The sequence below is a fragment of the Phascolarctos cinereus genome, unplaced genomic scaffold (genome assembly GCF_003287225.1).
Source record: "Phascolarctos cinereus isolate Bilbo 61053 unplaced genomic scaffold, phaCin_HiC Scaffold_5;HRSCAF=322, whole genome shotgun sequence".
Taxonomy (NCBI): domain Eukaryota; kingdom Metazoa; phylum Chordata; class Mammalia; order Diprotodontia; family Phascolarctidae; genus Phascolarctos; species Phascolarctos cinereus.
This window is the reverse complement of record NW_027555958.1, coordinates 445,659,095-445,686,991: the sequence shown is the minus strand read 5'-3', so window position 1 is coordinate 445,686,991 and position 27,897 is coordinate 445,659,095. Positions and strand designations below refer to the sequence as shown.

The following is a 27,897-nucleotide window of genomic DNA, read 5'->3' as shown; positions in this document are numbered from 1 at the left end:
CACATGCTAACTGACATTCCAGTGCCCACAGGCCACCCCATGGCAGCAAAGGATTGCTTGCACCCTGAAGAGTCAGCTCAGTGCCCCCTCCTCCAGGGCACCTTTCCTGCTCCCTCCTCTTGCCCAGGTATACCCCACCTGACACTGAACTCGTCTGAAGCCTAGGAGTAGCCCTGCCCCTGCCTGCCCTGTCCTCACTGCTGTATATTCAAGGCCTAGCAGAATACGCATCATATAAATGTTCCATCTTGCCTCTCCATGCCTCATCTTTGAAACAAAAGGGTTAAACTAGAAGATCGGAGGACTCTCTGAGTTCAGAGGGAAGGCTCATGAGTGTGAAGTGAGACATTTCCTCCCCTCTAACTCTACCACGCACCCACTCCCAATAGAGATGGGGAGGGGAGAGGAGCAAAGTTTCATCTTTGCCCCCAGGCCCCCTTTCATCCTTAGGAAAAGCTCCTCAGGAGACTGAAGGGACTGGGTTCTCCCTGCACCAAACACAGGCCCCAGTGGATGGGGGAAGGCCCTGCCCCTTTTAGGAGAGGAAGGGGGAGCAGGCAGGCCCCAAATCAAGGTGGAGCTCTCCTCCAGCTCCTCTCCACTCTCCACCTTCCTGACCCAGGCCCTCACTTGGGATGACATTCCAAGGGTGAAGAGGCTATAAGCCCGGATGCATATTCCCAGGGACTTGGTACCTGCTGAACTAGAAGCATGACCAGGAAGACCCTGCCCTGCCCCTGGCCCCAGGGTCCATAAGAGCACGGAACCCGCACAGCGGCTAACAACCACACCATACGCCAATCTTCAAAATAATTTGGTTTTATAGCATTCGAGTGTAACAAAAAGGTAAAGGATCAAACCCCTGGTTCTCCTGCACACAGGGAGGCAGGGCTGGCAGAGGCCAGGCCTGCGCAGTGAATTCATGGGCACCCCACAGTGCTCAGCCCACCCCCAAGCCCCTACATGATTGACAGCTTTACCAGTTAATGCCGACAGGTGGACCCACCAACACAACAGCACCCCTCCCCCTGCTGCAGGTGGTCCTAACTGATCATCATTAAAATGCCCCCTTCCCCTCCCCCCACCCTCCACTCTCTACCACCCTGTGCCATTCAGGGTACCAAAAAGCCTGGTCCAAAAGCCCCCAATCCCCCTGCCCCAGGGCAGGTCCAGAAAGGGCCGGGACCAGAGACAAGTAAGGAGGTTCCTCAGGGGCTGGATCCCGAGACCCCGACCCTGGGGCTTCCGGGGCCTGTGCCCACTGAGTGCCCAGCTCAGCCCCTGCCTGGCTAAACAGGGCTGCAGCTCTTCCCATTTTGTTCCTTCTGCCCCCCCCCCCCACAGCCAGAGAGGCACCAGGTAGAGACCCAACATACACACACATAAATATAAAAAGGAGAAAGGGGGGCAAGCACCAGTAATACTGCCTGTGCCTTGCTCCATCCATCTGGCCGGCTCGCTTTCTCTCTCCCCCACATGTGCTCGCGCACACCCACGGGGCAGGGGGCGCAGACAGCACCAGCTCCCAGTCCCCACAAGCAGGGCCCGGACTCTTCAGCGGGGCGTCTGCTAGCCGCAGGCCCACCACCACTGTTCAGGGCCCAGGGCCCAGGGCTCAGCCTCCCTTCTCCACAGCAATGTGTGGCAGAAGGACCAGGGAGGGGAATGGGGCATGGGAGGAAGGGCCAGTTCATTTGGTTTTTACAACTTCAGTTTTCAGAATACTCCTTCGAGCTCCATGGATGTCTGGGGGCTCCGGACCCTGGAGTGCTCCTGCTTCACAAGCTGGGTCCACGCGGCACCCCTCCCTTATTCCATGATGGCCCGGTAGAGCGCAGGCTCAATATAATCTTCACGGTATCGGGAGTTGATCACCCGCTGCCGCTTCTTCTCCTGTCTGACGTCCTTCTCTGTGAAGATCTCTGTGAAGCGCATGTCTGAGGCCACCGACTAGGAGGAGACCGGAGGTATACGAGTCAAGACCCCTCCAGGGTCCGGGCCCTCCTGCCAGCGCTTCCCTAGACCACTCACCAGCCGGGACTTGACTCTCTTGGGGAGCTCCTCATCCAGCGTGTAAACGTCATCTCTCTTCACCATGAGCTGGGAGCCATCTTCAAACTCTACCTGCAAGGGGGGTGTGGCTATTCAGCCAGAGCACGCCCTCATCTGGGCCCACCTTGCTGCCCACTGACCCAGCACCCACTGCAGGGGAGGAGATGCTGCCTGGTGACACGCAAGACAGGCAGAGAGTCCTCCCCACCCCCCACACACACACTTGGGACCCCCAGGCAGACCGATGAGGGAGGGAGCCTTCTTCGCAGGGCTCAGGTCACCAGCCAGCCAGCTGTCCAGTACCTGGTACATCTGGATGGGATGGGAAGCTACGAATGTCGCTCCATAGATCTGTCCATCTGTCCATCGCACTTGGACCACTTCCCCTCCAGCAGGAGGACCCAACTGGAGACAGTCACGACTCTAAAGGTCCAAAGGAAGAGAGAAGAGCGAGGGTGACCAAAAGAAAGGCAGTATCCTGGCCCAGAGAGGAGGGAGCTGGGGAGAAGGGTCACGTGCCAGCCCTCCTCTTCCTCCTTCATGCTCAGGGAAGCCCAGTACTGCCTCTGACCCAGGTCACCCCAGGGAGAACCCAGGAGAGCCCCTTCCACTAGGCAGAGGTCCTGAGAGCTGTGGGGAGCCCAGGCAACAAACCCCTGGGTTTCTTCCCCCAAATTTTGCATTGAGAGGCTCCCCCTGCAGATTCAAGGCTTAGGACCAATCTGCTCTCATTTCCACAGCGTCAGATCAACTTCCAAGCTTCTTTCTTGCTAGAAGGGGGAGCCAAGCAGAAAGGGGGGGGGCCTGCAGAGGGCAGCCCCAAGGGGAGAGGAGGAGGTGGCGGCTGCTTGGGGAAGGCAGGGGGCTGCTCTCGTTGAGACAGGCACTAGTTACCACAATGTCCTCAGGGTAGAGATTGTCACTGAAGGAGCCATCGTCAAAGTTGACCTCATAGAAGGTCTCCGTGGTGAGCTGGACCACCTCACACTGGTAGAAGCGGCCATTCTTGTGTTTGCTGATGACCGTCTGGCCTGCAGAAAGGTCCTGGAGGGCGCCCTTGGCACGCTGAAGAAGACCAGGAGCCCAGGTCAGGCCTCAGCAGGCACAGAGGCAGGCCCCACAGCCCTGGGGCTACAGAGCCCGCTGCCCACCTGCTCTCCCAGGTGACTGCCTCACGGCACCACCCTCCAAGCTCAAATGCCCACTCTGGCCCCTGGTGAGGACTAACTTCTAGACTGTCTGAGCCTGACACGCATCTCCATGGACGAATGTCCAAGATGGGAAGGAACTCGACCCTGAGCCAATGCCGACCAGCACCCCTCCAGGTGTGGGGAGACCTGAGAGGACTCGCGGTCCTTTCACCTGGAGAAGAGAAGGCTAGCTGTCTTCAAGGGTCTGAAGGGCCTGCGTGGGGACCACTGGGCCCCGGCAGTTGCTGAGGATGAGATCTGGGAGGCGTCAAAACCAACTGCCAACCAATCAGGGCCAGCTGAGAAGCTAGCAAGGAGGCTCCCCTCTAGGCCTTCAGGGAAGGCAGAGCGAGCCCTTGTTGGGACGCCAGCCTTCCAGCAGAATCCTTGCTGTGAGAATCAGCCCTGAGGCCCTGGGGCTGCTGTGAGAGGGGGAGAGTCCCTGTCTCCTCTGCCTCTTCCGAACGGCCACCTCCCTCCCTCCCTCACCTCTGCCTGAGAAGGAACCTTGTGCCGAAAGCAGGTGATGAAGACCACAAAGGGCCAGTCGTCCGGCTGCATCATCACCCCGGCAGCCTGGGCGCAGCTCACATGGAAGGAGGTTGGGCAACGGCCGTGGGAGCACTGGACGCAGCAACCGGCTACCCTCTTCCTCCGCTTCTTACAGAAGACACATTTCTGGAGCAGAGAGACAGCAACCCCATCACAGGAGTGACCTCCCAGCTACACTGAAACCCTGAGCGCGTGCTGCCCAGCAGGGCAAGGGCCCCTCTCCCTTACCAGCTTGAAGCGGAGAAGAGGGATTCTGCTCAGGTCCACTGGGCTGCGCTCAGCGATGTTGACAAACTTGGCTTCCAGGACCGCAATGGCACACATCACGTGTACCCACCTGCCACCAGGACAATGAGCTCAACTGTGCCCGGGCCGTCCAGAGCCACCTTCTACCCCAGCCTATGCTGGCCTGGCACCCGTTTCCAACAGGAGGGTTCATGCCCTGCCCTAGCCCACAGATCACCCAGCAAAACTCACTGGCCCCACTTAGACACTGCCTGTGTCTCATGGAGCCCAATCACACACAGGTTTTAAGCCTGTGGCCAGACAACAGAAACCCATGGGCCCCAAGCAAGCTCATAGGTATGACAAGGCAGGGAGGATGGATTTGGCTGGTAGCTGACCAGCAGCAAAGGGTGGATGGCTACAGCAGAGAAAAGCCTCCTGCCAGGATACAAGCCCGGTGGGCTCATATCATCCTGGGCCCTGCCCACAGGCTGACCCACATGCCCACAGCCTGGTAATGCCAAAAGCTACCCACTGGTCATCCACCCTGGCTCTGCTCTCCTGGAGCACGGTGAGTGAGCCCTCCTCTTCCAAAGTGCTCTCCTCCTCCTCATCACTTCCCAGGGGTCCGTGACCCCTCCCTCCTTCCCTCCCTCTCTCCTTAGTGTTTCATCTCCCCACGCTCTGCCTGCTACGTCAGAAGTGGGGGGCAGGCCGCCTGCCTGTACTCACCGATCATCGTTAGCTCTCTGCAGGGCCCCTCCTCGCAATGAGCACAGGCAGCAACCCTGGGGGTGGGGGTTGGGGATGGGAAGTAAGAAGTGGCCACTGAGGTGCCACTGTCCCCACACCCCCTCAGAGGGGCTGCCCAGGCCTCTCACCCCCCAGCCCAGCCGCTCCTGACCTCCTCCAAAGCACTGGCTGAACACCGAGAGCACATCCACTCGTCTGAGGCCTGCTCAGGGGAGACTCCGTAACAGCCTAATGGAGACCAAACAGAGCCCCTCAGGGAAAGCCCTGCCCACCCTCAGGCCACACGCATGCACACACCTCTGCTGAGCGCCCTTCCAGCTGTCCTGTCAATCATTAAGGACTGCACACAGGGGGTGCTGGCTGTTTGTGTCTCAATAACCCTCATGAGAGGTGGAAAAATAGGATTAGTCCCATATGGCACAGGAAGAGGCTGGGGCCCAGATACCTTCCTTGCCAAAAGCTGCCCTACGGCTGGAGGCTCCTTTGTGCTGGACTTGACCCCCAGTCCGTCCTCTCCCTGCCCGCCTTCAGAGTTTTCAAGCGCTTTCATGGAAACAACGCTCCCATCCTCTCTCCCAATAGCTCCGATAGCTACGGCCTCGCCGAGCGCCGGAGGAACGGGACCTTCATAGCACCCAGAGAGCCTGAAAGCGCAGGGCCCTGGCAGCAACAGGTCAGAAAAGGCCAAGCACTCAGGCACGCAGCAAGGACTCAAGATACACTGGTCAGTGTGGACTCCTGAACGTCAGGCGAGCAGGGCAGCCCCCTCACCGACACGCAGGTCGCCTAGGACTTACTAGCGTGGACACAGACGCAGCATTTCTTGCAGGTGACCAGGATGCTGGTGCCATCTTCCTCCAAGTAGGGCGCGCAAAGGCTGAGGTCAGTGCTACGCCCCGTCGCGGTGAAGCACATCTCGGGAATCAGAGGCTTAGTTCTGCGTCTCCCTGAGTCTGTGTCTGTCCAGCTCTGGTTGTGGCCTCCTCCCTCGGCCTAGGAGACAGACAGGCAGCAGGCCCCAATGGGCATACAGGCAGCACCCAGGAATGCTCCTGCCAGAAACATCATCAAACACAAGAAACAGGTTCCCTGGAAATGAAGCCTGCGGCATCACACCCCGCTCCTCACCCTGTCGAGGGGGAGGAATTCAAGGCCTCAGCTAGATGAGCCCCACAGGCCTCTCAATGGCAGCTCACGAGTCTAACTAAAGATATCCACAGATTCACCCCAAACCCAAGGCGGATTCAGGCCTGAGTCCTGTGCCCCTACCAGCTCCTCCCAACCTCATCCGAAGGACCTTTAGCAGGAGGGGCTATTACTGGGCCTTCATCCCCCCCTCCCCCCCCATACAACTAAGATCCATGAAGGCAGGGCCTGAGGTGAGCACCATTTATTCTGAGCCTTCCCCACACAGGCCTCTGGACAGGGCACTTGCCCAGTCTTTGGGGAAGCAACTAGAGCGTGACCTGTCCCACATCTCACCTGCTGGTAGGTTTGGAAAATCATACAGACTGCACAGTGCGGGGGCTGCTGGGCCATGCTCTCATTGTACGCCCTCTCAGCCTCGAAGTTCAGGGGTCGGTTCTGCCAGAGCTGACTCAGGGGCTTGGCCCAAGGCTCCGTCTCTTCAGCCTCCTCTTCCGGGGTCAGCTGCTCACCAGCCTCTGCAACCAAGATCAGCCACAAGGTGATGATGCAGGGAGGAAGCTCAGGCCTGCCAGGCAGTCCCAGGCCCTGGACCAAGAGACAGAGCCACCGAGGTGCAACCTCCAGAATCCCCACTAGTCATCAAAGCCCTGACACGGCACACCACGCTGCTGTGCCCAGAACGCCACGCTGCTGTGCCCAGAACGGGCTGCTTAATAAAAGACACTGCCGGAAGAGAAAAGAAGGCGCAGAAGCCACTTTGTGGGCATGCTTGAGGAAGGTGACTCCCAGGCACTCTGTGGATTTGTGGTCAGTCTGAGCAGGACCTCACTCTTTACATGTTCCCCGCAAACAGAGATAGTTTTATCTCTTTGCCTAGCTTTATACTACTACTGATAGTACCAGCTAGCACTTACATAGTGTTTTAAAGTCTGCAAAGCACTTTACCTCTGTCACCTGATTCAATCTTCACAAGCTTGTGAGATGGATTCTATTATTATCTCCACTTTTTTGATAAGGAAACTGAAGAGTCTGAGGCAACATTTGAACTCAGATCTTCCTGACCCAAGTCCAACATTCTACCCACTGCCCCACTGTAGCTGCCTTTAAAAAAACGGCTTTTACTTTCTTTCTCTAGTCTTAGTGCAAAAATGTCTTTTCTTCACATCTATATTGCTTTTATTTAAAGCCCCAAAGTTCAGACGTGACATACACATTTATATGTAGAGGGGAAAAAACCTCTCTCAGAAAAGGAGGCAAGGCACGGGGAGCTCTTCCGGCTCCCTCACTGCCACCGTCACTCAGTGCTGGGGTGGATGCCAGCGGGCAGCATCAGTGGGGCCTCCTCCTCTCACACCTCCAGCCTCCCTCCACAGGCTGAGGGACCTGAGAACTCGGCCTTGGTTTGGCTGCAAGAATTTCCAGCACTCTATCAAACAACAGGAGGGGGATCTTGGTTGAACTTGCGCACTGGCTAGGACAGCTTCCCTACTGCAGATGATGCCGGCTTTGGGCTTTTCACTGATAAGAATGCTCCTCTGCTTTATCCTTCCTATGTCTGTCTCTTTAAGAGTTTGGTGCAGTGCTTTCTCAAATTTCGAGAACAATTTTGTAGTATGGAGCCTGTCAACTAGTGCCATCTCTCAGTAGGCCCCCATCTCTCTTCGGACTCTCACCACCTCACCCCCGGACCACTGCACAAGCTGCTGGGGGGGATCTGCCTGCCTCCACTCAGCCAGGACAAAAGGGGTTTTCCTAAATGCAGGTCTGATCATGTTACCCCCTTACTTAATAAATTCCACTGGCTCCCCAGCTCCTCCATTTGGCCCTCCAAGCCCTTCATAAGCTATCCTCACCCTGACCTTTCCAATCTACATTCCCCAAAATTCCACCCCTCACAATCTGTGAGCCAGTGACTCTGCCTTCGGGCTATTCCTCCAATAAGACTTCCCAGACACGCCCAGTAAGACTCCAGACTCCAGGCCTCCGCTTCAGTTGTCCTGTGCAGCTTCCCTGGCTGCAGCCTTCAAGCCCCAACTTAAATCTGATCTTTCTCCACCCCCCTTAATGCTGGTGATTATCTCCAATTTATCCTGTACGGAGCTGGTCTGCATAGCATTGCCTGCATGTGGTCTCCCTGTTAGACTGTAAGCTACCTGAGAGCAGAGCAGGGACAGTCTTTTCCTTCTCTTTATATCTACAGACTTTAGCACAGGGCCTGGCACACAGCAGGCGCTTCATAAATGCTTACTATCATTACTGACTGTTGACAAAAATATTTATAGCAGCGATTTCAGCCAAGCAAGAACCAGAAACTAATGAGATGCCCACAAATTATGGCCTGGCTTATAAATAAGCTGGGGCCCCTGAATGCAATGGAACCTTATGTGCTATAAGAAATGACCAGCTTCACCAAAGTGAAGTCAGCAGAGGCAGAACAGAACAAAGACAGCAAGCAGACCAGGAGGGAGGCTGAGGATGGCCTGACCACCTGGGTCCCAGCTACACTGCCAGGGCATGCGTCCAGAAGGTTTGTGCAGCGGCCAAGAAGGGGTAAATCAATGGGCCACTGGAAATAGCCTGAGCTCCTTACGGAGAGGACTGCTTCACAGGCCCCATCTCCAACCCTGTTCAAGCCACCCAGTCTCCACCCAACTCGAAGGAGTCACGCCAAAGGAACCACCCACAGGATCAAGCCCCCATCCTAGGGGGGGACCAGAAAAGTGTCTGCAAGGAGCTCATCAGAGGGGGTTCAAAGAGCAGGGAAGGGCCGCCTGTTTGGAGCCAAGGACCGAGAGGAGGCCTGAAGGGAAGGCTCCCTGCCACAAGCTCCAGGGTACAAGGACCCACAGGACCTGGCTCCAGGCACAGTGCACAAGCCCATCTGCCTGCCCCTTCTGGCAGCACTCACCATCATCGCTGCCACACTCTTGGGCCACGAGTGGGTGATGCCGAGGAAGCTTGCTCAAGGGCTGCCGACGACCCTTCGCCTTCTGACTCTCCTCTTCTGCATCCTAGGCCAGTGACGAGAGTGGTTAGTGCAGAGCCCTAAGCAAGCCCAGCAGGAAAAGACCCCAACAAGAACCACCAGACCCCACCAGAAGGGCCCTTCCCTTTCCTGTGACTGTCCTGCCAGCTTGTCCCTGAGGTTGTTTGCTACTCAAAGGCACAGCTTTTTAAAGTCAATTTCTCATAAAGATGGTTGTTTCCAACCCCAGGGGAAAGACGCACTCACATCCCCAGTGTCTGCACACAGAGCACATCATCTCTCTTAAAAGCCCCCTGCGGCTATGGGCCTGCAACATCCCACAATGCCTCAGCCAGTAAGAATACAGCAGTAATGTGGGGTCAAGAAAACCAACGGGAATGCTCTCCATCCCTAACCCCACAAAGGTTAACGCACCCAGAAACCTGTCACCATCTCCCCTCTTGGCTCCAATGAAGAGGTGGCCTCTTCCTCCTTGCCAAGGTAAACTCGAGTGGCACAAGCCATCCTGTTCCACACGATCTGAGAGACCCACCCCTCCATTATCCCCCCCTCACTGATCTTCAATCTCTCCTCTGCTGGCTGTTGCCCTCCCTCGTGCTCAAAACCCCCTCACTTAGTCCTTCCAGCCTCACTAGCTACTATCCTCTGTCTTTCCTAATCTCCTTAAGAAGGACGTGTACACAGTGCCTCCACGTTCCCTCCTCTCACTCCCTTTGAATTCTCCACAGTTCCGTTTCTGACCTCGTCATTCACTCACCTCTCAAGTTCCCAAGGATCTCTTAACTGGCAAACCTAAAGGACTCTCCTCCGGATTTATCCTCCTCTGTCCTGAGCTCACTGACACCTGACACTCAAGTGCCCTCTCTGCACACTCTCTGCCTTCCAGGCTGCTGCGCCACTGCCCTGTCCTGAATCTCCTCCCACTCATCATTCTGCTCCTCATTCTCCTTTCTTGGATCTTCATCTACGTCACCCCTACAAGCTATGGGCATCCCACAAGGCTCTGTCCTAAGGCCCTATCTCTTTTCCCTCTATCGTCTCTGGTTTCTTCAGCTGCCATAGATTCAATCATCACCACTGCTCCGACAATTCTTAGATCGACTTATCCTAACTTCTCAGCTAAACTCCAGTTTTACATCTTAGAACCGACTTTCAGGCATCTCAGACTAGATGTCCTATAGACATCTTAAACTCAGCAATCCAAAACAGAACTTCTTATGTTTCCCCCCAAACCCATCCCCTCTTCCCAACCTCCCCATTACTGCAGAGGGTACATCCCTCCTCCCCAGTAACTCAGGCTTGCAACCCGTCCTCAACTCCTCACTTCTCTCACCCCCCTTCTCCTCTGATCCTGGCAGCCCCCAGGGCACAGGCCCTTGTTCCCTCAACCCTGGACCAGTGCAATAGCCTGCTGGTCTCCTACCAAGTCTGTCAAAGTGATCTTCCTAAAGCAATCTCACCAGGGCACCCCTGCTTAAATCCCAGGTGCTCCCCATCACTTCCAAGATCAAATGTAAACTCCTCAGCTTGGCATTCAAAGCCTTTCATAAGCCGGCCTCTCTCCTTCCACTCCTTCCTCCACACTCCATGTTCTCTGTGATCCAGTGACACTGGTCTGGGTTGCTTCTCAAACAAGGCCCACCATCTCCAGACTCCTGGCATTGTTGCTGGCTGTCAGCCCTGCCTGGCATGCCCCCCCCCTTCGTCTCCTTCAAGCCCCACACTGACATCCCACCTTCCACAGGAAGCCCTTCCCAACCCCCCTCAATGCCAGTGCCTTCTCCCTGTAGATCACCTCCAATTTATCCATCTATATCCCCTAGCTCCCTTCAAGGCTCAACTCCTTCCAGGAGCCTTCCCTGTCATTTCTAGCATCCCACAAACCAACACGGATGGTCCGAGTTACGTATCTGGATGCGCAGAGCCCAGGAGGCACGGGTGCCAGGCTCATGAAGGAGCTTAGTCAATGCTGGCTGACTGACATTAGCTTCTGAGGTTTTTAAGGGTGGCCAATCTTTCCATCTTTGGCCCCTCTGTCGCCTCACCCTTGGGCACCCACAATCTCTAAGTGTGAAGGAGAAAGTCTGCCCTGAGCCTGGGAGCACTTCAGGAAGACAAGGGGCAACTGCCAGCCCAAGCACATGGCTCACCTGGCAGGATCTGCCTGCCGGCAGCAGAAACCCAAGGGAGGCCTTGAGCTGAGCCAGACCCTGGGCTAGCCCCAAGGAGGGCGCCACACAGGCTGGGGCCCTTGGGCCTCTGCGTACACGCCACCCACTGTGCTGGAGGCTGTTCAGCAGACACCCAGCAATGCTAGCTAAGCTTAATCTTACGACCTGAGTGAGACTTAAAAACCTTCTTGGTTTAGCAAAAGGACCATGGTGTGGACAGTGTCTCAAAAACGGAGTAATATTAACATGATATATCAAGGTAGACTATGGCCAACACCAGACCTACTAGGCAGGACCATCTGTGGGGGCGGGGAGGGGAGGAAGGAAGGAAAGAAAAGAGGGAGGGAGAGAGGAAGAATTGATTAAGAGTCTCCTATGTGCCAGGCACTGTGCTGAGCACTTTATAAATATTATTTCATTTGATCTTCATAATGATCCTGTGAGGTAGGTATCCATTTTATAGTTAAGGAAACTGAGGCAAACAGAGGTTAAGTGATTTGCCCAGGGTCACACACCTACAAAGTGTCTCAGGCAGGATTAGAACTCCAGACCCATCACCCTCTCCACAATACCACTGGACCCTCAATGGGCCAAAACCAAAGGTGGGGAAGTTGCCACGTGCGTCCCTCTTGGTTCTCAACTGCCGTCCCTTGACTAAATTCAAACCTCACAAAACAAATTCCCTTAGTAAAAGAATTTGTTCTGTAAAACTTGGACTCAGTCAAAAAGCCTCACCCAAGGACCTAGAAGGCCACATGTGGCCTTGAGGCTGCAGGTTCCCTACCCTTGGCCAACCAAAGGCTTCTGCCTTGGAGCAGGCCCTCCCAAAGCCCCTGTATCCAGCCTGGCCTCCCTGCACCCCCCCCCCCAGCTCTCCCACAGCTAGCACCTCAGAGAGCTCTTGTTCCGAATCATCATCCTGGGCACAGCTATGGGCAGTCAGTGCTCGACGGGCTCGATGAGACCGGGCCTCAGAACTGCGGGCTCGGCTCTTTTTAGAGGCCTGGTTTGTAGTGCTGGACAGAGAGAGGTCCAAGGCTGCTGCTTCCTCCTCTTCGTCCTCATCTTCCAATTTAACGTTCTTGAGCTCTTCAAATCTGACCTCCCCACAGTCCGGATAATCTGCAAGGAAGAGTGCAGTGAGCCTCAAAGGAAAATCAGAGCCAGTCCGACACTCTCAGTGAGGCTGCAAGGCAGCGGTCATCAGGCTAACAGGTATCCGGAGCAGGACCCTGTCCCAGGCTCCAAACGCTCCGAGGACAGACACTCCAGCCCTTCCCGGGGCCCCCTCCTCATCTCACGGGCCACACCCAACCCTCTACTCTGTAGCCTGTGGGATGTCTGTGTCTCTTCTTTTCCCATCAGACAGGACCGGGAGCTACACAATGCTGGTGAGTCACCAACTGCCAGCAAAGTCACAAAGGGAGTCGAAGGCTGCCTAAGCTTGTGGGTGTGAGCCATGCCTGGCTTGGTGGGGCACAAAGAAGAGTCTAACCTGGTGAAAGGAGGGTGCCGTTCTCAGCTCGCAGTGGCGACACCAAGTCTGAGCCAGGTTTCCCAGGAGCAACAGCTGCCTGCTCCTCATCCATCTCATAGGGTTCTCTCTGGGCAAAAGCCTCGCTCTCACTCACCTCCTGAGGCACCTCAAGACACACCCGGTGCCTCTTGGCTCCAATCCGATGCCTGGTGGGACTGTCAGAGAAACACACGCCTTCTTAGGGAAACCCTGGCTCTCTGGAGAGGCCCGTCTGTCCCGACAACAAGCACTGGAACTAGCGCTGATATGCAAACGCGAAAAGTCCCCGGCCTCAGGGAGCTCACATTCTAAGCAGTGGTACAGTGGAAGAGCATTCCTAATCCTAGCCCTCCTTAGGCAAATCACCACCTCTCTGTGCCACAATGAGGAAGTCCCACTGGGACATGATGCTTCCTGCTCTACAACCAATGACCTCCCATGACATCTGTTCCCTATTTGTTCATTCCCAGCAGACCCCCTGTCCAAGCCTCCACCTTCAGCATTCTCAAGCCAAGCTTCACGTCCTCCTGGGCTGGCCTCACTCCAAAAGCATCTGCTTGTCCCCCTGCCAATGTCCCACACCAGTGGGACACTGGTCCTGGCAGGGTTCTGGGTACACAACAAGCCAGGCTAGGAGAGGGCATGTTGGCTCAAGGAGCCCCCTTCTCTTCCCCAGAGGCCGTCCCAGAAGTCTGTCCAGCTCTCCCAAGGAAGAGAACGCCCACCACTGCTCGTGTCCTTGACACACAGGCTCTGTGACCCTCAGAAGCAGGTCTTGGTTACCTTCTCCTGGCAGCCTCACTGCCTGGGTCCCCACTGCCGTCCAGGGCTTCCTCCGGGCAGTCCTGCTGCTCCCCCTTGTGGAACTCTGCCGCCTCAGGGGTGGGCAGAGTGTGGTCAATGACAGGGGCATCTTTGCCGGCCTTCCACAGCTTGTACCGCTCAGGCTGGAACTTGCGCACAAACACGTCCATGGATATCTTCACCATATCCTTCCGGCAAGAGCACTGCACCACAGAAAAACAAGGCTGCTGCCAAGTCCCCGCAGCTGGCCCTAGCCTCACCACTGCCCGCAGAGCCCACGGAAGTTCACTCTCACTCACCAAGAGCAAGTCCACCTGGATCTCCCCTGGGAGACAATGTGATGAGCTCAAGAACCCAATATGAATCACTGATCAGCTAATAATCTTCCTTCTATCAACAACATCCCCCAGCCATTGGCACCCCAGTATCCTTTATCCAATCAACATCAATTAGCTATTAGAATGGGATCTGAGGAAGAACCGAGGGGCCCACCATACAGGGTGTTCCTTTCTCCAAGGGCTCAGGGCCTTAACCCCCAGAGTGCCTTGGGGCTGAAAGCAAAGCACAGTACTGGGTGGGACCCTCCTCACTCAACAGACACTAATAAGGACTAACTGGGCTGTCAAGAAGCCGGAGATAAGATGGAGCCAAAGCGGCCCAAGCCCTTCCCCACGGAGAGGCGCCTTTTGCACCTAAGTGCAAGTCTGGACTCCCCCGGCTTTCAGGTCTGGTCTGTTTAGCAAAGAAAAAGCCAGGAACACGGTCTGTCTCAGATCCACTGCAGAATGGGAAAGGGGCACTTCCTGGCTTGGGCCAAGGTGCAGAGGGCACCCTCCTGGCCTAAGAACCTTGACCCCATATACCTGCATATATCTGTGGGCCTAGTCAGTCTCTCTCTGGGCACTGGTTCTTCTGAAAACCTGAGTGGGGCTCCTGCCCCTGTGCTTCCACACCCCCCAGGATGGTGCTGCCAGGCTGGCCTTGCTGTGGCAGCCAGGGCCCCCCAGCAGGGCCTACCCTCAGGATGCCTGAACAACTGCCCCCCCCCCATGTATCTCTACCGTGTCAGGGGCCACACAATGGAGGGCTGGGCCAAGGCAGGGTCTCCTACCCAGGTCAGACTTGCTTGTGCTGGGGGAAAGGCCTATGTTGTAAGAACAGCCAGCCCCTTTCCCACTGTTTTAATGTCTGAGGTGGGCTTGAAGGCAGGAATTGTACCTTCAACTTCAAAAGCCTCAAAATAGAAGGGCCAAGAAGCCCAAAGCCCATGAAAGTTTTTCATATGATGAAGATCTTGGGCTTCTGGCCCAAGACATGGCTGTGTATTATATAAAATGATGCATTAGTGACTGAATCCCAAAGTCTCAGAACTAGAAGAGATCCCAGAAGTCACTAATCCAACCTGCCTAGGATAAAAACCTCCTTTATCTGCAGGTGCTGGCTTGGCCAATCCTTCTGAGCTCCCCTGCCCCACCCAGGGGCTAAGCCAAGCTCTCCACACCAAGTCTCAAAGTATCCCAAAGAAACATCCCCCCAGGGCACAGGGTTCAGCCTCTTAGGGATCAAGAAGAGCAAGCCTGAGCCTCCTCCCCCAGACTAAGTGTTCCCACTCTTCATGGGACCTGGACACTGTCCTCCCAAAGCTGTGCTGGACACCTAGAACTGGCCCAAGTACTCTAGGTATGCACTCAGCAGTGCAGAGGGGGAGGCTCCTCACCCCCAGCCCTGGCCAGCAGGCACAGGCTCCTCCAGGGCCTTACCAGAACAGACTGCTTGCCATACTCGATCCAACGAAGGGTTGCAAAGTTGGTAGACTCGGCACAATTGAATCCATGGTTGAAGCCAGCATGGTAGCCATAAGGAAAGGTGATCATAAACTCTCCAGCCTCCTGGGTCACCTGAAACCAAGAGGGAGAAGCCCAACTGGAGAAGCAGAACTTAGGAGAGGGAAGCCTGCTGACGAGGTGCCCTTGGGCCATCAACTGCACAGCTGGGGGATTCTGAGTGAATCTCTAAGGCCCCTTTCCACTTTCCCAGTCCACCTCAAGATTTTCCATTTAACTCTTCCCTCAATCCCCATTTCTACCTCCAGATCAGAGTGAGAAACATGCGTTCAGTCACTGTGGCCCTTTCGGAGCTCCCTCACCCTGGCCATACTCCCTCTGTCCCTTGGACATCCTGAGCCCTCCCCAGCCCAGACAGGGCCCAAGTCTGTAAGGGGAAGGCCTATGGCAGCCACACTCCAAACAACTGGAGACTGAAGGGATGCTTATTAACTGGGGAATGGCTGAACGAGTTGTGGTGTACAATTGTGACGGAATATTATTGTGCTAGAAGAAATGACAAGCAGGATGCTCTCAGAAAAACCTGGCAAGATTTATATGAACTAATGCAAAGTGAAATGAGTAGAACGAGGACAACACTGTCCACAGGAACAGCAATACCATAAGGGTGATCACATGTGAGTGACTTAGCTACTCTGATGAAAACAATGACCCAAGACAATTGTAAAGGATGAAAAATGCTCTCTGTCCTCCAGGAGAACTGATGAACTGAGTGCAGCCTGAAGCAGACCTTTTTTTTAACTCTATTTTTATTGTTTTATCCTGTTTGCTTTCTTTTGTAACGTGGCTAACGTGGAAATCTATTCTGCATGACTTCACATGTATAGTCAATAGCAAATTCTTACCTTCTCAAGGGGGAGGCAGGGCTGGGAGGGAGAGACAATATGGAACCCAAAATTTTTTAAAATGACTTAAAATTTTTTTACATGTAACTGGGAAATATTTAATGAAATAAATAGAATTAAAAAACAAAAGCAGACACACTGATCAAATGCACAAAGTATAGCTGGCTATCTAGCAGGACCGCCAACTCTAAGCTCCAAGAAGGGTACCCCTGCTCATACCTCCAAATGCCCATGCACAGGAGGCCTGAAGCCAAACCCTCAGCCAGCAAACAGGGAACCCACCTTATCAAAAGGGATGCCATACTTCTTCAGGATTGAAGGGGAAATCAAGGTCATTTTATGGCGGAGAAAAGCCTCACAGCTTTGGGCACTTCCTGGGAAGAAACCTATGTAAGAGAGGAAGACAGGTTAGGGCCAGCTAGCCACCCTGAGCTCCCAGGAGGGGCAGGAGGGACCCCAACAGCAGATAGCCAGCCCAGCCCTACGCTGTCAGTGACGCCCCTGAGCACATTTCCAGCCTCAGCTTATACGTTCCCGGAACGAGGAGGAAGAGGAAAGCATCGGCCACACCTCCTCCTGTGGGCTCTAGCCCCCGCCACCTCACTGGACAAGCCACTTTTCCACCCCTCAACAGCATACAGCTTCGGGCATATGTGAAAAGTCCCCATCTACTCATCTTGGTAAAAAATACATCAATGCAAACCAAGAATCAAACACCCAAAGGATAAAGGCATGCCTCCGTGGCCTCAGTTCTCAGGACAGCCTGCCTTCTCCTGGAGGGAAGCGGGGCTGGGGACGTTACCTTTGGCCAGCCGCTCCAGACGTTTGCCGTGCTCTGGAGGAATGGAGTACCTGCAAGCCCACAGGAGTATCACAGATGGGGCAGGGGACATGGACACATCTTACTTTCATTACACGCAGCCCCTGCCAGGTCCTGTCTCCTCAACCCCACAGATGTCACTGCCTCTTACAACCCCAAAGCCCGGGACAGGTGCAACTAGGTGAGGAAGTCCAAAGAGCATGGAGCAAAGGGCACTCACTCCAAGGGGCTGTCGGCAACACTCCACCAGAAGACAATGACTTAGCAAAGCCACGATTCTGGCCACCTAAAGCTCCCCTGACATCTGGCTGCTGACAGACCTGCCACCTGCAGCAGCCCCAAGCCCTGGGCCAAAGTGGAACCTGAGCCAGGAGGGGTCAGTCTACCCCCAAATGTCTCAAAGAAAAGAAAGCTGCTCAGGCAGGCTTCAATCACAACGGCATCAAGTGCGTGGAGGTTTGCACGGGCCTTGACCCCCATTATCTCACCTGACCCTCAAGAAGGCCCAATGCAGCCTCCCCCCGTCATCCAGCCAGCCCCAAGCAGACCTCAGCCTCCTCCCAAGGCCATCTGACCCTCAGCTTTCAGGAGCCACCTGCCCACTTCTGTTCTTGGCTTAACAGCTGGGTCACCTGCCCCCAAGGCTCTTGGTGACCTTGGCCATGACCCTGGCTTCAGCAGTGCCTCTGTGCCCATCTCCCCCATGCCTTTCTTATCAGCCCCAACCTTTGTTTCCATACTCAATAGCTCTAGGCCCTGCCCTAGCCTTTCCCCCAAAACCTGCCCTTCTTCTGCCCAGCTGCCCTACTTCTGTGGACAAACCACTGCCTACCTCTTCCCCACCCTGCCAGTATCCAAGGCACAGGTGGATACACCTGCAGAAATGCCCATCAGAACATCTGGGGGGGGGAGGTAGGTTCCCCGTCCCATGCTCCATCACCCTTATACACACGCCTCCTGCTCTCTACTCTCACACCATTCTGGGCCAACTCTGACCTGGACTCTCTAGTCTCTCACACACCCTCACCAGCCCACCATCCACGGTGCTGCCAAAACCATTTTATTCATGTCTAGGTCCAACTATGTCAATCCAATAGTCAGTCCAGAATCTTTGGTGGCTCCCTGGCCCAGAGTCCAACAAATACTCGAACAAACAGTGACCAGCGGCACGACAGCTCTCCCAGCCTTTCTTCCCATTCCTCTCCCTTCACTGCCCTAAGCTCCAGAGAAACTAACCCAGGTGCAGACCCTTCAGGATACGCCCTCCTCGGCCAGAACTCTACCAATGCTCACTCTCCTGTGTTTCTCTGGGTACCCAGGGGCCTTGACACCAGGCAGGTGGGCAGGCCAGACTCACCAGGACTTGGGCTCGCCAAAGTGTAGGTAGTTGATGCTATACAGGTCCATGTCCTCCGTGTGCCAGGCGAAGGAGGTCTTCCACATGCCAAAGTAGAGGTAGGGAGTGTTGACACCCTCAATGGTGATGCCGCTCTCATTCTCCACCACATCCAGGATGGTGTTCAAGCGCCCAATGTTCCATTCGTCTACATGCTGCAAGCCACAAGCCAGGTCAGGAGTGGGAGAGGGGGTCCAGAAGGTACCACCTCTCCCCACCCCACAGGCTCTGGGAATGGGATTCCCAGGTGGCTGTGAGTGGTAGCAGCAGCATGACTGCTTCGGGCAGGAGACAGGGCACATGGGAAGACCACCAAGCCCCCTGGTCAGGCTAGATGAAGCGGGGCGGGTGGGAGTGCAAACTGCAGAGACATGCAGGCAGCAGAGGGCTGGCCTCTAAGCCCCTCTGTCTACTCAAATGGAGGTGGGGGAGAGGGCAACTTCTTGCCTGTGACCCATCCAGTGCAACCTTCAGCCACCTCCACTGAGAAAGCACCCACCGTCAATGGAGCACTGTGCCCAGGGAGACCTGAAGGCTGGATCAAACACTGGGGCTCACAGCTTAATGGGAATCAGACAGGAGGACACTGAGGAATGGGATGTGGCAGGACTGGGAGAAGGTGGTACTCTGGGGCAGTCAGAAGTCAGGAAGGGGAGGGAAAACAAGCTCTGTTTTAGATGGGCTGAGTTTAAGGTATCTCAGGGACATCTGGGGCTGGATCTCGGGAGAAGGATTAGAGCTATGTTATCTGAGAGATCTGGGAACCATTTGTATAGAAATGACCATTACCACCCCCACTCCCCTCCAGTAGAAGTGGCTGAGATCACCAAGGGAGAAAGGGCAGAGAGAAAGAGGCTCCAGGATCAAACCCAGGGGACACCCAATTAACGGGCATGACGTGGATAAAAAGGGTACTGAAGAGGAGGGGTGCCAAGAGTGACATCAGGAGCTGGAGGAGATAACATCCAACCACTCCACATGTGTTAAGCACCTACTATGTGCCAGGAACGAGGCTGTTAGATTTGACAATTAAGAGACTACTGGGGGGCAGCTAGGTGGCGCGCGCGCGCGCACACACACACACACACACACACACACACACACACACACACACACACACACACGAGACTATTGGAAACTTTAGGGAGCCAGACTGTATCGGTCAGAGAGTGAAGTCTTGAGTATAAATGGCTTTTTCAAAGAACATGGATGAGGTGGCAGCTAGTTGGTACAGTGGATAGAGCACCGGCCCTGGAGTCAGAAGAACCCGAGTTCAAATTCAGCCTCAGACCAAACACTTGACATTTACTAGCTGTGTGACCCTGGGCAAGTCACTTAATCCCAACTGCCTAAAAATTAAAAAAAAAAAAAAGATGGATGAGAAGAGAAGGAGAAATGCTGGACAGTTCTCAGGAAAGGCTGGATCAAGCAGAAATTCTGAAAAGATGAGGGATGAGGGACACGGGGGAGCTTTGGTAAGGATGCCAGAAATGAGAAAGAGGAGGAATAATGGGGGGAGCACTCTGCTTGAGAAGAGAGCATGAGACCCTGGGAGCAGGAGGACTTCTGGCCAAAGGCTGTGGTCCTTTGTGGGGGCCAGAAGCTGAGGCTCCAGGGGGGTCCTGAAGCAACACAGGTCTCGGACCCTTCTAGCCAGTGGCCACCGCCACGATGAGGAATAATCAGCCTCAGGCTCTGAGCTATGATGCGTGTGCACGCCCAAAACGGAAGAGGCTAACCTCCTGGCAACCTCCCGCTCTCTCCTACTTGAGTTATTTGTCTGGAGTGACAGGGACTCTTCACAGAGAGGAAAGAGTGAGTCTCTACCAAGTCTGAGGGTTTTCTCCTTGCAAGCAGGCCTACCCACTGGAGTCCTAAAAGGCTGGAGGACCATCTCAACTTTCAAGATAGGTAGCAGCCTCCCAGAAAGGGAAGGACTGGTGTTTTACAGTACAGGTGTGGGGCCCTGGAGCTGACGATGAGGTTAAAAAAAAACAGCGTGAAATCTAATGGTATCTTCTTAGGGGGAAGGGAAGGGAATAAGCATTTATTTAGCATCTATGTGCCAGGCGCTGTGTTAAGCACCTAACAAATATTACGTCATACGCTTCTCACAACTCTAGCACCAGCTAATAATAACCATCATCATCCCAATTTTAGAGATGAGGAAACTGAGGCGCAAGGTGATGAAGGGATGTGCCAGGATTGTAGAACTAGTAAGTGGCCTAGTCTTTGAGTCCAGGCCACAGGGCTTATACAGAAGCCGAGAGCCCTTTCCCTTTCTTGATTCTGGCTTAGACACAGGGCCCTGACCTGAGAGGCTCTGATGCATGAACCTGCCCCCAAAAAGAGCTTAGAGCTTTGGCAACAGGCCAGAGCTCACACATGAGCAGACAGACCTTCTTCCCATTCCTTTGCACTCCTGGTCCACACTGTGGCCTCTCATTCCCAAACCAGTAAGCCCTCAGTTTTCTCCCAGGCCTCTTCTGCTCATCTTGACCCATCGGTGAAATCAGTCCAACTCTGCACTGTACGCTTCACCTGAGTCCCTGGCACTCTTGTCACATCACCAATGGCACCTGACCAAGGCTCAGCCTACATCACTCCTACCACCTGCTTTCAGTACCCTAAATGTATGCTGCTGAACTACAGTGGAGAAACACCACAGCACGCCGACAGGGTCCACTACAAACATATACCACACAACACCGACCGGGCCCTTGCTGCTGCCAGGCATTCCCCCCACACTTCCATCCAGGGACACTGGCCTTCTGGCTGTTCTGGGAATGAAGACCCTCCATCTCTGGCTGCCCTCCCTGGTCTGGGATGCCCTCTCTCCCCAGGCTTCCACCAAGTCCCAACTAAAACTCCACCTTTCACAAGGAAATCCTTCCCAAACTCTCTTAATTCTAGTGCCTTTCCTCTGCTAGTTATTTCTGACTTATCCTGCACACAGCTGGTTTATACACATTCATTTGTCTGTGGACCCTGTATTAGACTGTAAGCTCCATGAGGGCAGAGACGATTGTCTGACTCTTTCACATAGCCCTCAGGGAGGCACTCGGGGCACAGAGTTGGTGCCTAATAAATGTGCACTAACTCTCCTCTTTCTGAGGAACTTCAGCCACACTGTCTATGGCACAAAGCCTTATTTCTACACTGGTTTGATCCAACCATCCTTCCCAATTTCATTGTTTTTTAAATTCTATGTCTTGAGAGACAGAGTAAGAAGTCACCTAGTGTCCTGGATAAGTCTAAGTCACAGATCCTGGGGAATGGAACCCCAAAGCAGCTCTAACTGGAGAGGAAAGCATGCCAGGAAGCTCTGAAAAACGGGGGGGAGGTGAAGTTAGAAGGGGGCCACTGGATCAATTTTCAAAAGCAGGACAAAAAGCAGGAGTCTGCCTACAACCAGTTGGTGAGATTGACTTCTGTTTCTGGCAATATTTGAGAATATTTTATGAAAAGGACAGTCCATGAGCACCTACAAAAGGCAGCACCGGGCCCATCCCAGTCCACCTGGTTACACCAATCTCGCCAGACTCGCCTTACCACCCCCCAGAGAGCTGCCGATGAATCAACAACTCTGGGGTTCTTTTCTAGACAAGGCCACCAGCCTGGAAGAGCAGGGGAAAGCTAGAAAGAACTAAGTGACCTGAGCACCACCGCAAGACAAGAGAACCAGCGTTCAGCAAAACTCTCTTGGCCATTCTGCCCAGAGGGGGCGACGGAACCACGACTGGGCCTCATCCAGCCATGACAGAAACAGCAATCCACAAGCCTTGGGGAAAAGCTGACCACAGCAGGAGCCAGGCTCTATGCCAACAAAGGAAGACAAAAAAGTCCTACTTAAGACAAGAACCACAGCTCCAAAGACAAGAACAGCTTGCCCAGAGTCTGGACGTACCACACGGAGGCCCCCCCACACCCCTCAGGAGGAGGGCATGCCAAGAGCTGCCATCCCCATAGCAGCCACTTACAAACGACTCCATCCATTCTCTTCAGGCCCATGGGACCCAGAAGAGAGTCTCCAAAAGTTATGTCTGGGACAGGACTTGAAACCAGGTCTTCAAGGCTATCTTCTACCCACCAAACCTCCCTGCCTCCCCAGTGCCCTGCCCTACCTTTTCATACAGTGTCCCATTCACATCAGCACCATAGATGGGGGGGGTTGAACGTTAGATTTTTCCAGTATTTTCGCTCAAGTTCTTCAAATTCATTGTAGCGTGGGGTACAGTACCTTCGAAAAAACAAATGGACACAAACTGCTCAATCATTCACCATCAGGATGACAAGACAGCATCAGCAGAGTCTCCTGTGTAAGGGCAGCAGAGGAAAACCTGCTTCCTGCCTCTATCCAAATGTCCAGAGCCTGCCTGCCCCTGCCCCTGCAGGGCGTCTGCACTGGCCTGGCCTGGCACATGCTTCGGGGCAAGGATATTCTGTGCCGGCAGAAGAACTGGGGGAAGCAGACCATACACCAGGAGCTCTTCTCCCATTCACAAAGAGAGTCCTCAAAGGGGCTGTTCTGAAAGGCCCCCAGTCTGCCTACTTCCTTCAGAGATGGATGGGCCTGCTCCACCATCACTGAGCACACACAAAATCTGAGAATATATTATTAAAGGGATGGTCAATGAACACCTGGAAAAGGCAGCAGGCAGAGCAAAGGATCGACTGGAGAGGGGAAGAATGGAAGGCAGAAGACAATCAATTCAAAAGCTTTTCTAAGAGCGCAAACAAGAAATGATGAGGCCTTGACCTTGGCAATTGCAGTAAAGTTGTGACAGACACTGCAGAGCAAACCTCAGCGTGGCTGGGAGTCTGATCAGCATCTAGGCAGGAGGGGAGGAAGAACAGACAAGTGATGGGGCCTCCAGGGACTCAGACTGAGAGATGGCGGCCTTTGCCCAGGAGCTTATACCTGGCAAACATGGCTGCACTGGAGGTTCCAAGGCCATAAGGGCTGAGCTGCCCATCCGGAAGGTGCAGAAAGGTCATCACCGAAGACATGAGAGGGAATGAGACCACCAAGCAAATACAGAGAGGGAACGGAAGGCCAAAGCAGGACCTGTGGGACCCGCGCAGGGAAGCTGGTGAAGAGCCAACCAAAAAAAGCCTGAAGGAGCCTTTGTCCAGAGGGTGAGTGCACAATGGCAGCTCAGAGGCATCAGACGCTGCCAGGAGAGGCTGCCTCAGTGGAGCAGAAGAGACAGAGGCCTGAGGAGTGAGCGCCCAGGACCTGGCCAAAGGCAGCTTCCTTGCTGGAACCCTGACAGCCACAGCATGGCCCAGAGGGACGGCCAAGGGCAGGAGCTCAGGGGCCTGGGTGCTCCAAGCCTGATACCCTGGTCTTACTCGGCCAAGCTCCGAGGAGCTTGTGCCCAGGCTGGCTACACTAACTAGGTTAGCTACATCTTCACAACCACATGAACCTTGGCCCTGAGGGGTGGCAATCGGCATGCTGCATCAGAGGCAGTTGGATCCTGGAGGTGTGCAACCAGGAGGAGGTGGCCAAATGGGAATCAGGATTTCCGTAAGAGAGGGACTGTTTGATGGAACCTCTAAGGTCACAGCATGGACAGGGCAAAGTGGGCCCCAGGGCCGTGGGGGGAGTCTGGGTCAGTGCAATGGGAGGCAAGAAGAAAAGGCTCAAGGGAGGTCAGGTTGGTGAGGTCACAGCCTGCAGCAGGGAGGGCCCAGCTGAGGTTGAGGAGTGACCGCATCCTTCAGCCAGGCTGCCCCCAGTCCCCAAGGCAGCCTCCCAATTTAGATGCATACTGCATCCTACAGAGGAGGTGGGAGCCACAGGCCAGGAGGTGAGAGGCAAGGCAGAACCGTGGCCAGGTGCTTGCAGGGCAGCAAGGGGGAGAGCTAAGGAGTCTCACAGAGCATTGCCCCCAAGTCCAAACTACGAAGGCAGGGCTGGAAAGGAAGGAGGGGCTGTTGGTGGAGGCATCTGTCTGAATGGAAACACAAGCTTCGGTAAAACAATGAAAAAAGAGAAAAGTCAGGATTCTGGGCCAGGGAAAAGAGAGCTTGGGAGTCCAGCTCATGGGCTCTGGAGTGGAACCAGGTCCTGAGGAAGGATTTAGAGAAATAAACAGAAGCACAGGAAAGACCAAGAGCCGGTGGGCACGGAGTGAAGACAGGGACAGGCACAGTGAGAAAAGGGTTGTTTGGAGCCAGAGGCTTTGGGCCCAAGTGATGGCTCTGACACCTTCTGCAGATCACCTGAGAGGCGGCATGAGACGGGACGACGGCAGTGTGAGACGGGGCCAGGGGGTTCCACTGGGAACCAAGGGCCTCGGGTCCAAATACTGGCTCTGCCACTTCTACCTGGGAGAGCCTGGGAAAGTTGCCTGACTTCTCTGGGCCTCGATTCCCTCTCTACAAATATAAAGAGGCTAGACGGGGCAGAATAAGTACCCTTGGACAGTTTCCTCATCTGAAAATGTGAGCTTGAGCAGGGCTCTCCAAAGCCTCAGTCCTTGGACCCTACTGGCCATCAGGCAAGAGGAGCCCAAAATGGATACCTGGGAAAGGAAAATGAGAAAGGCTCAGGTGCCAAGTCCTAAGGGAGGGAAGGCAATGAAGAGAGAACAGATGCTTCAAAGCCAGAGGGGGCCCCATCACAGAAAGTGGTGAGGACCCGGGGGCTCGCTTCCATCCCGAATCCTCCTCAGCTAAGACAGGAGGAAAGGGCTGCTCAGATGAGAAAAGCCTTGGGGGGCTCAGCTTGGTGGGGCTGTCACACACTTCACTCCTTGGAGCCCCCTGACTGGGGCTGGGTGGGAGAAGGGGAAACAGCAGATGCTGCCCAGGCACACACGGGATGGCAGCGCCCTCGGGGACGGCAAGGGGTGGCGGTAGGGACGCTCTGCATGCTCCTTACTTATCACTGTTAGCTATCCTTCGAAACTCCCGAACGGTCATCGCTTTCTTCTGGATGTTGTACTGGGTAAAGAGGCCGGACTGCCCAGTCACCACCTGCTGGATGGGGGCCGGGATGACCAAGTCATCGATGTCGTCATAGGTTGACCGTGGCTTCCACTCCTTTGGAGGAACCACCTGCAAGGACAGACCTGAGTCTTCTTATTCTAGCTTTGTGACCATCCTACCCAACACCAAGAAAGGCAGCCGTGGGCCACTCATGTCAAAGCTGCCTGAGCACCATCTGAAAGGAGGCCACAAGGTGGGTAACAAAGACCAGGAGGGCCCCAATGTCTGTTTCCTCAGCCAGGAGGGGAGCAGTTAGAACACTGGGCTTGGAATCAAAAAGCCCTCAGCTCAAATCCCATCTGATACTCACTAGCTGTGTGACCCCTGGGCAAGTCACTTAACTCTGTTCACCTCAGTTTCCTCATCTGTGAAATGAGGATAATCACAGTACCTACATCCCAGGAGTGCTGCAAGAATCTAATGAGGTTAGTATTTGCACCTCCCTCAGCACAGTGCCCAGCACATAATAGGTGCTATACAAATACAGGCTATTATTGCTGTTGTTATTATTATGACTAGACATAGGAGGCCAGCTGCTCAGAGTGGGGGGCCGTCCTCTTCCTAAGGAAGCCTCTCAGCAATGAACCCTACTCCTTCTTGAGATCTTTCAGGAAGGTGACCTGGGTTTTCCTGGCCTTCCCTAACCCTCCCCTCACCCCAAGCAAAACGACACAGCTGGGTAGCCCCAGCACACTGACCTTGGCCAGCCCTGCCCGATGAGCTCCTTGGGACTCAATGTAAGCAATATAGCGGCTGAAGGTCCGAAACTCCTCCATGGTGGGGTAGAAGGTCATGATGCGGGCACTGGGGTTCAAACTCTCTGACTCCGAAGCCATGATGCCTTCTCTCCTTAGCTCTATCTGTGTCAAGGAATCTGAAGGAAGGAAGAAAAAGCTGAGCTCTCTTGGTCTCCACCATTGGACTGTGATCTCCACAAGAGCAGGGACTTGAAAATCCTTTGCCTTTCTTTGTATCCCCAGAGCTTTGCACACAGCAAATGCTTAATAAATGCTGGTTGGCTGGACTCCACTTGTTTGCGTGTTGTATCCACCATTAGACTTGGAGCTCCTTGAGGACAGTGGCTGACTGTGGCTTTTGCCTTTCTGTGTAATTCTCAAGGGCAACTAGGTGGCACAGTGGATAGAGTGCCAGGCCTGGAGTCATGAAGACCTGAGTTCAAATCCAGCCTCAGATACTTGCCTGGGTGACCCTGGGTAAGTCATTTCGCCCTATTTGCCTCAGTTTCCTCACCTATAAAATAAGTTGGAGAAGGAAATGACAAATCACTCCAGTATCTTGGCCAAGAAAACGACAAACGAGGTCACAGAGTCAGACGTGACTGAAACAACTGAACAAGTATTCCCAAGAGTTTAAAAGGGCCCTGGCAAACTTCATGAATGTCTGCTGCCTTGATCTAGCTAAGAATCTGGTTCCCTAGAACAGAGCCTTTGAGTGGATTCAGGCCAGCTGCCACATTAAGGCACCCTCAACGACCCAGATGCACTCAGACGGTCAATAAACATTTATCAAGCTGCACTCGAAAATCTCAGTCTAACGGAGACAAACTGCAAACAACCATATACAAACAAGCTGTGGACTGGATGAAAAGTGTTCTGTTGTGGGAGGGCCCAGCTGCCGGGTGGGCCGCCAACTGCACTGTCCCCAAGCCCCGGACGCCAGGCTCAGAGGCGCCGGGACCGCGGCCGCTTACTGCCCAAGAGGGTAAGAGCCCAACCCGGCCCCGAAACCCCCCATGGCCCGGGCAGGCCCAACCCACAGCAGCAGGAGCAGCGGCAGCAGCGGCGGCGGCGGCGGCTGCAGCAGGAAGAAGCCTAGGTACGGCCCCCCGGCGCTCACTGGCCGAGCGCATCAGGCACGGATCAATGAAAAGGCGAGGGACCGCAGCGCCACCTCCCATTGGCCCGAGAAGCTGCCAGTCCGTACGCGGGCCCCCGCCGCCCCTCCCCCACCCGGGAATGGTCAGCTCCGAGCGCAGGCCTCAGGTTCCATTTCAGGCTCACAGCGTCCCGAAAGCTCACCCGCACGTGGCCGCCGCTCCGCCGCGGACCTCGGGCCTGGCGCTGGCGCCGCCTCGGGCACCGCGGAACGCGACCCACACCTTCCACCGCGACCACCTCCGACCAGACACTCAATGAGCTCCGCCTCCCGCCTGCTCGCGCAGACGCATGGTTCCCCGCTCCGCAGCCAATCGGCTTCCAGCAACTTTCCTGGGACCAGCCAATAAATGCCAGTCAGGACCGGCCCAGGGGCGGGGCTTCGCCCCCGGTGGCCAATCCACGCCGGCTGTGTCTGTTGCCAGGAGGAAACGCCGGCCCCAAAAGACCTGGAGCCAGTGAATGACTCGGCCACTTCCGGAGACGACCAATCAGCAGTGCGAATCTGCCCGACGAGGGCCAATCAGCCCCAGGGAGGGGCGGTTCAGCCCAACTGGAAGGGCTGAGAAAAGCCGATAGGAGGGGCCGGATAGGGTTATTATAGGATGTTCCAGGAGGGCGGGGCCCCGGGGAGCTTGACAATAGTGACGGCGCCGCGGGGGGCGGGCGCTCACGTGGCGTCGCGGGAGCGCGCTTGGAA

At 54.9% G+C, this 27,897-nt stretch overlaps 1 protein-coding gene across 1 annotated transcript; it reads right to left on the bottom strand.

Moving 5' to 3' along the window:
• Window positions 1-803: 803 nt before the first annotated feature.
• On the bottom strand, window positions 804-27,485 carry KDM4A (lysine demethylase 4A). The gene is given in 23 exon segments (XM_020975450.2): window positions 804-1,950; window positions 2,032-2,124; window positions 2,356-2,475; window positions 2,947-3,117; window positions 3,732-3,920; window positions 4,023-4,131; window positions 4,752-4,807; window positions 4,924-5,000; window positions 5,570-5,765; window positions 6,255-6,436; window positions 8,830-8,932; window positions 11,968-12,200; window positions 12,574-12,770; window positions 13,378-13,601; window positions 15,159-15,296; window positions 16,370-16,473; window positions 16,890-16,939; window positions 18,265-18,458; window positions 22,428-22,472; window positions 22,474-22,543; window positions 25,196-25,371; window positions 26,001-26,176; window positions 27,342-27,485. Coding segments are annotated over 22 exon segments (3,006 nt in total). The 5' UTR covers window positions 26,139-26,176; window positions 27,342-27,485; the 3' UTR covers window positions 804-1,809.
• Window positions 27,486-27,897: the final 412 nt, after the last annotated feature.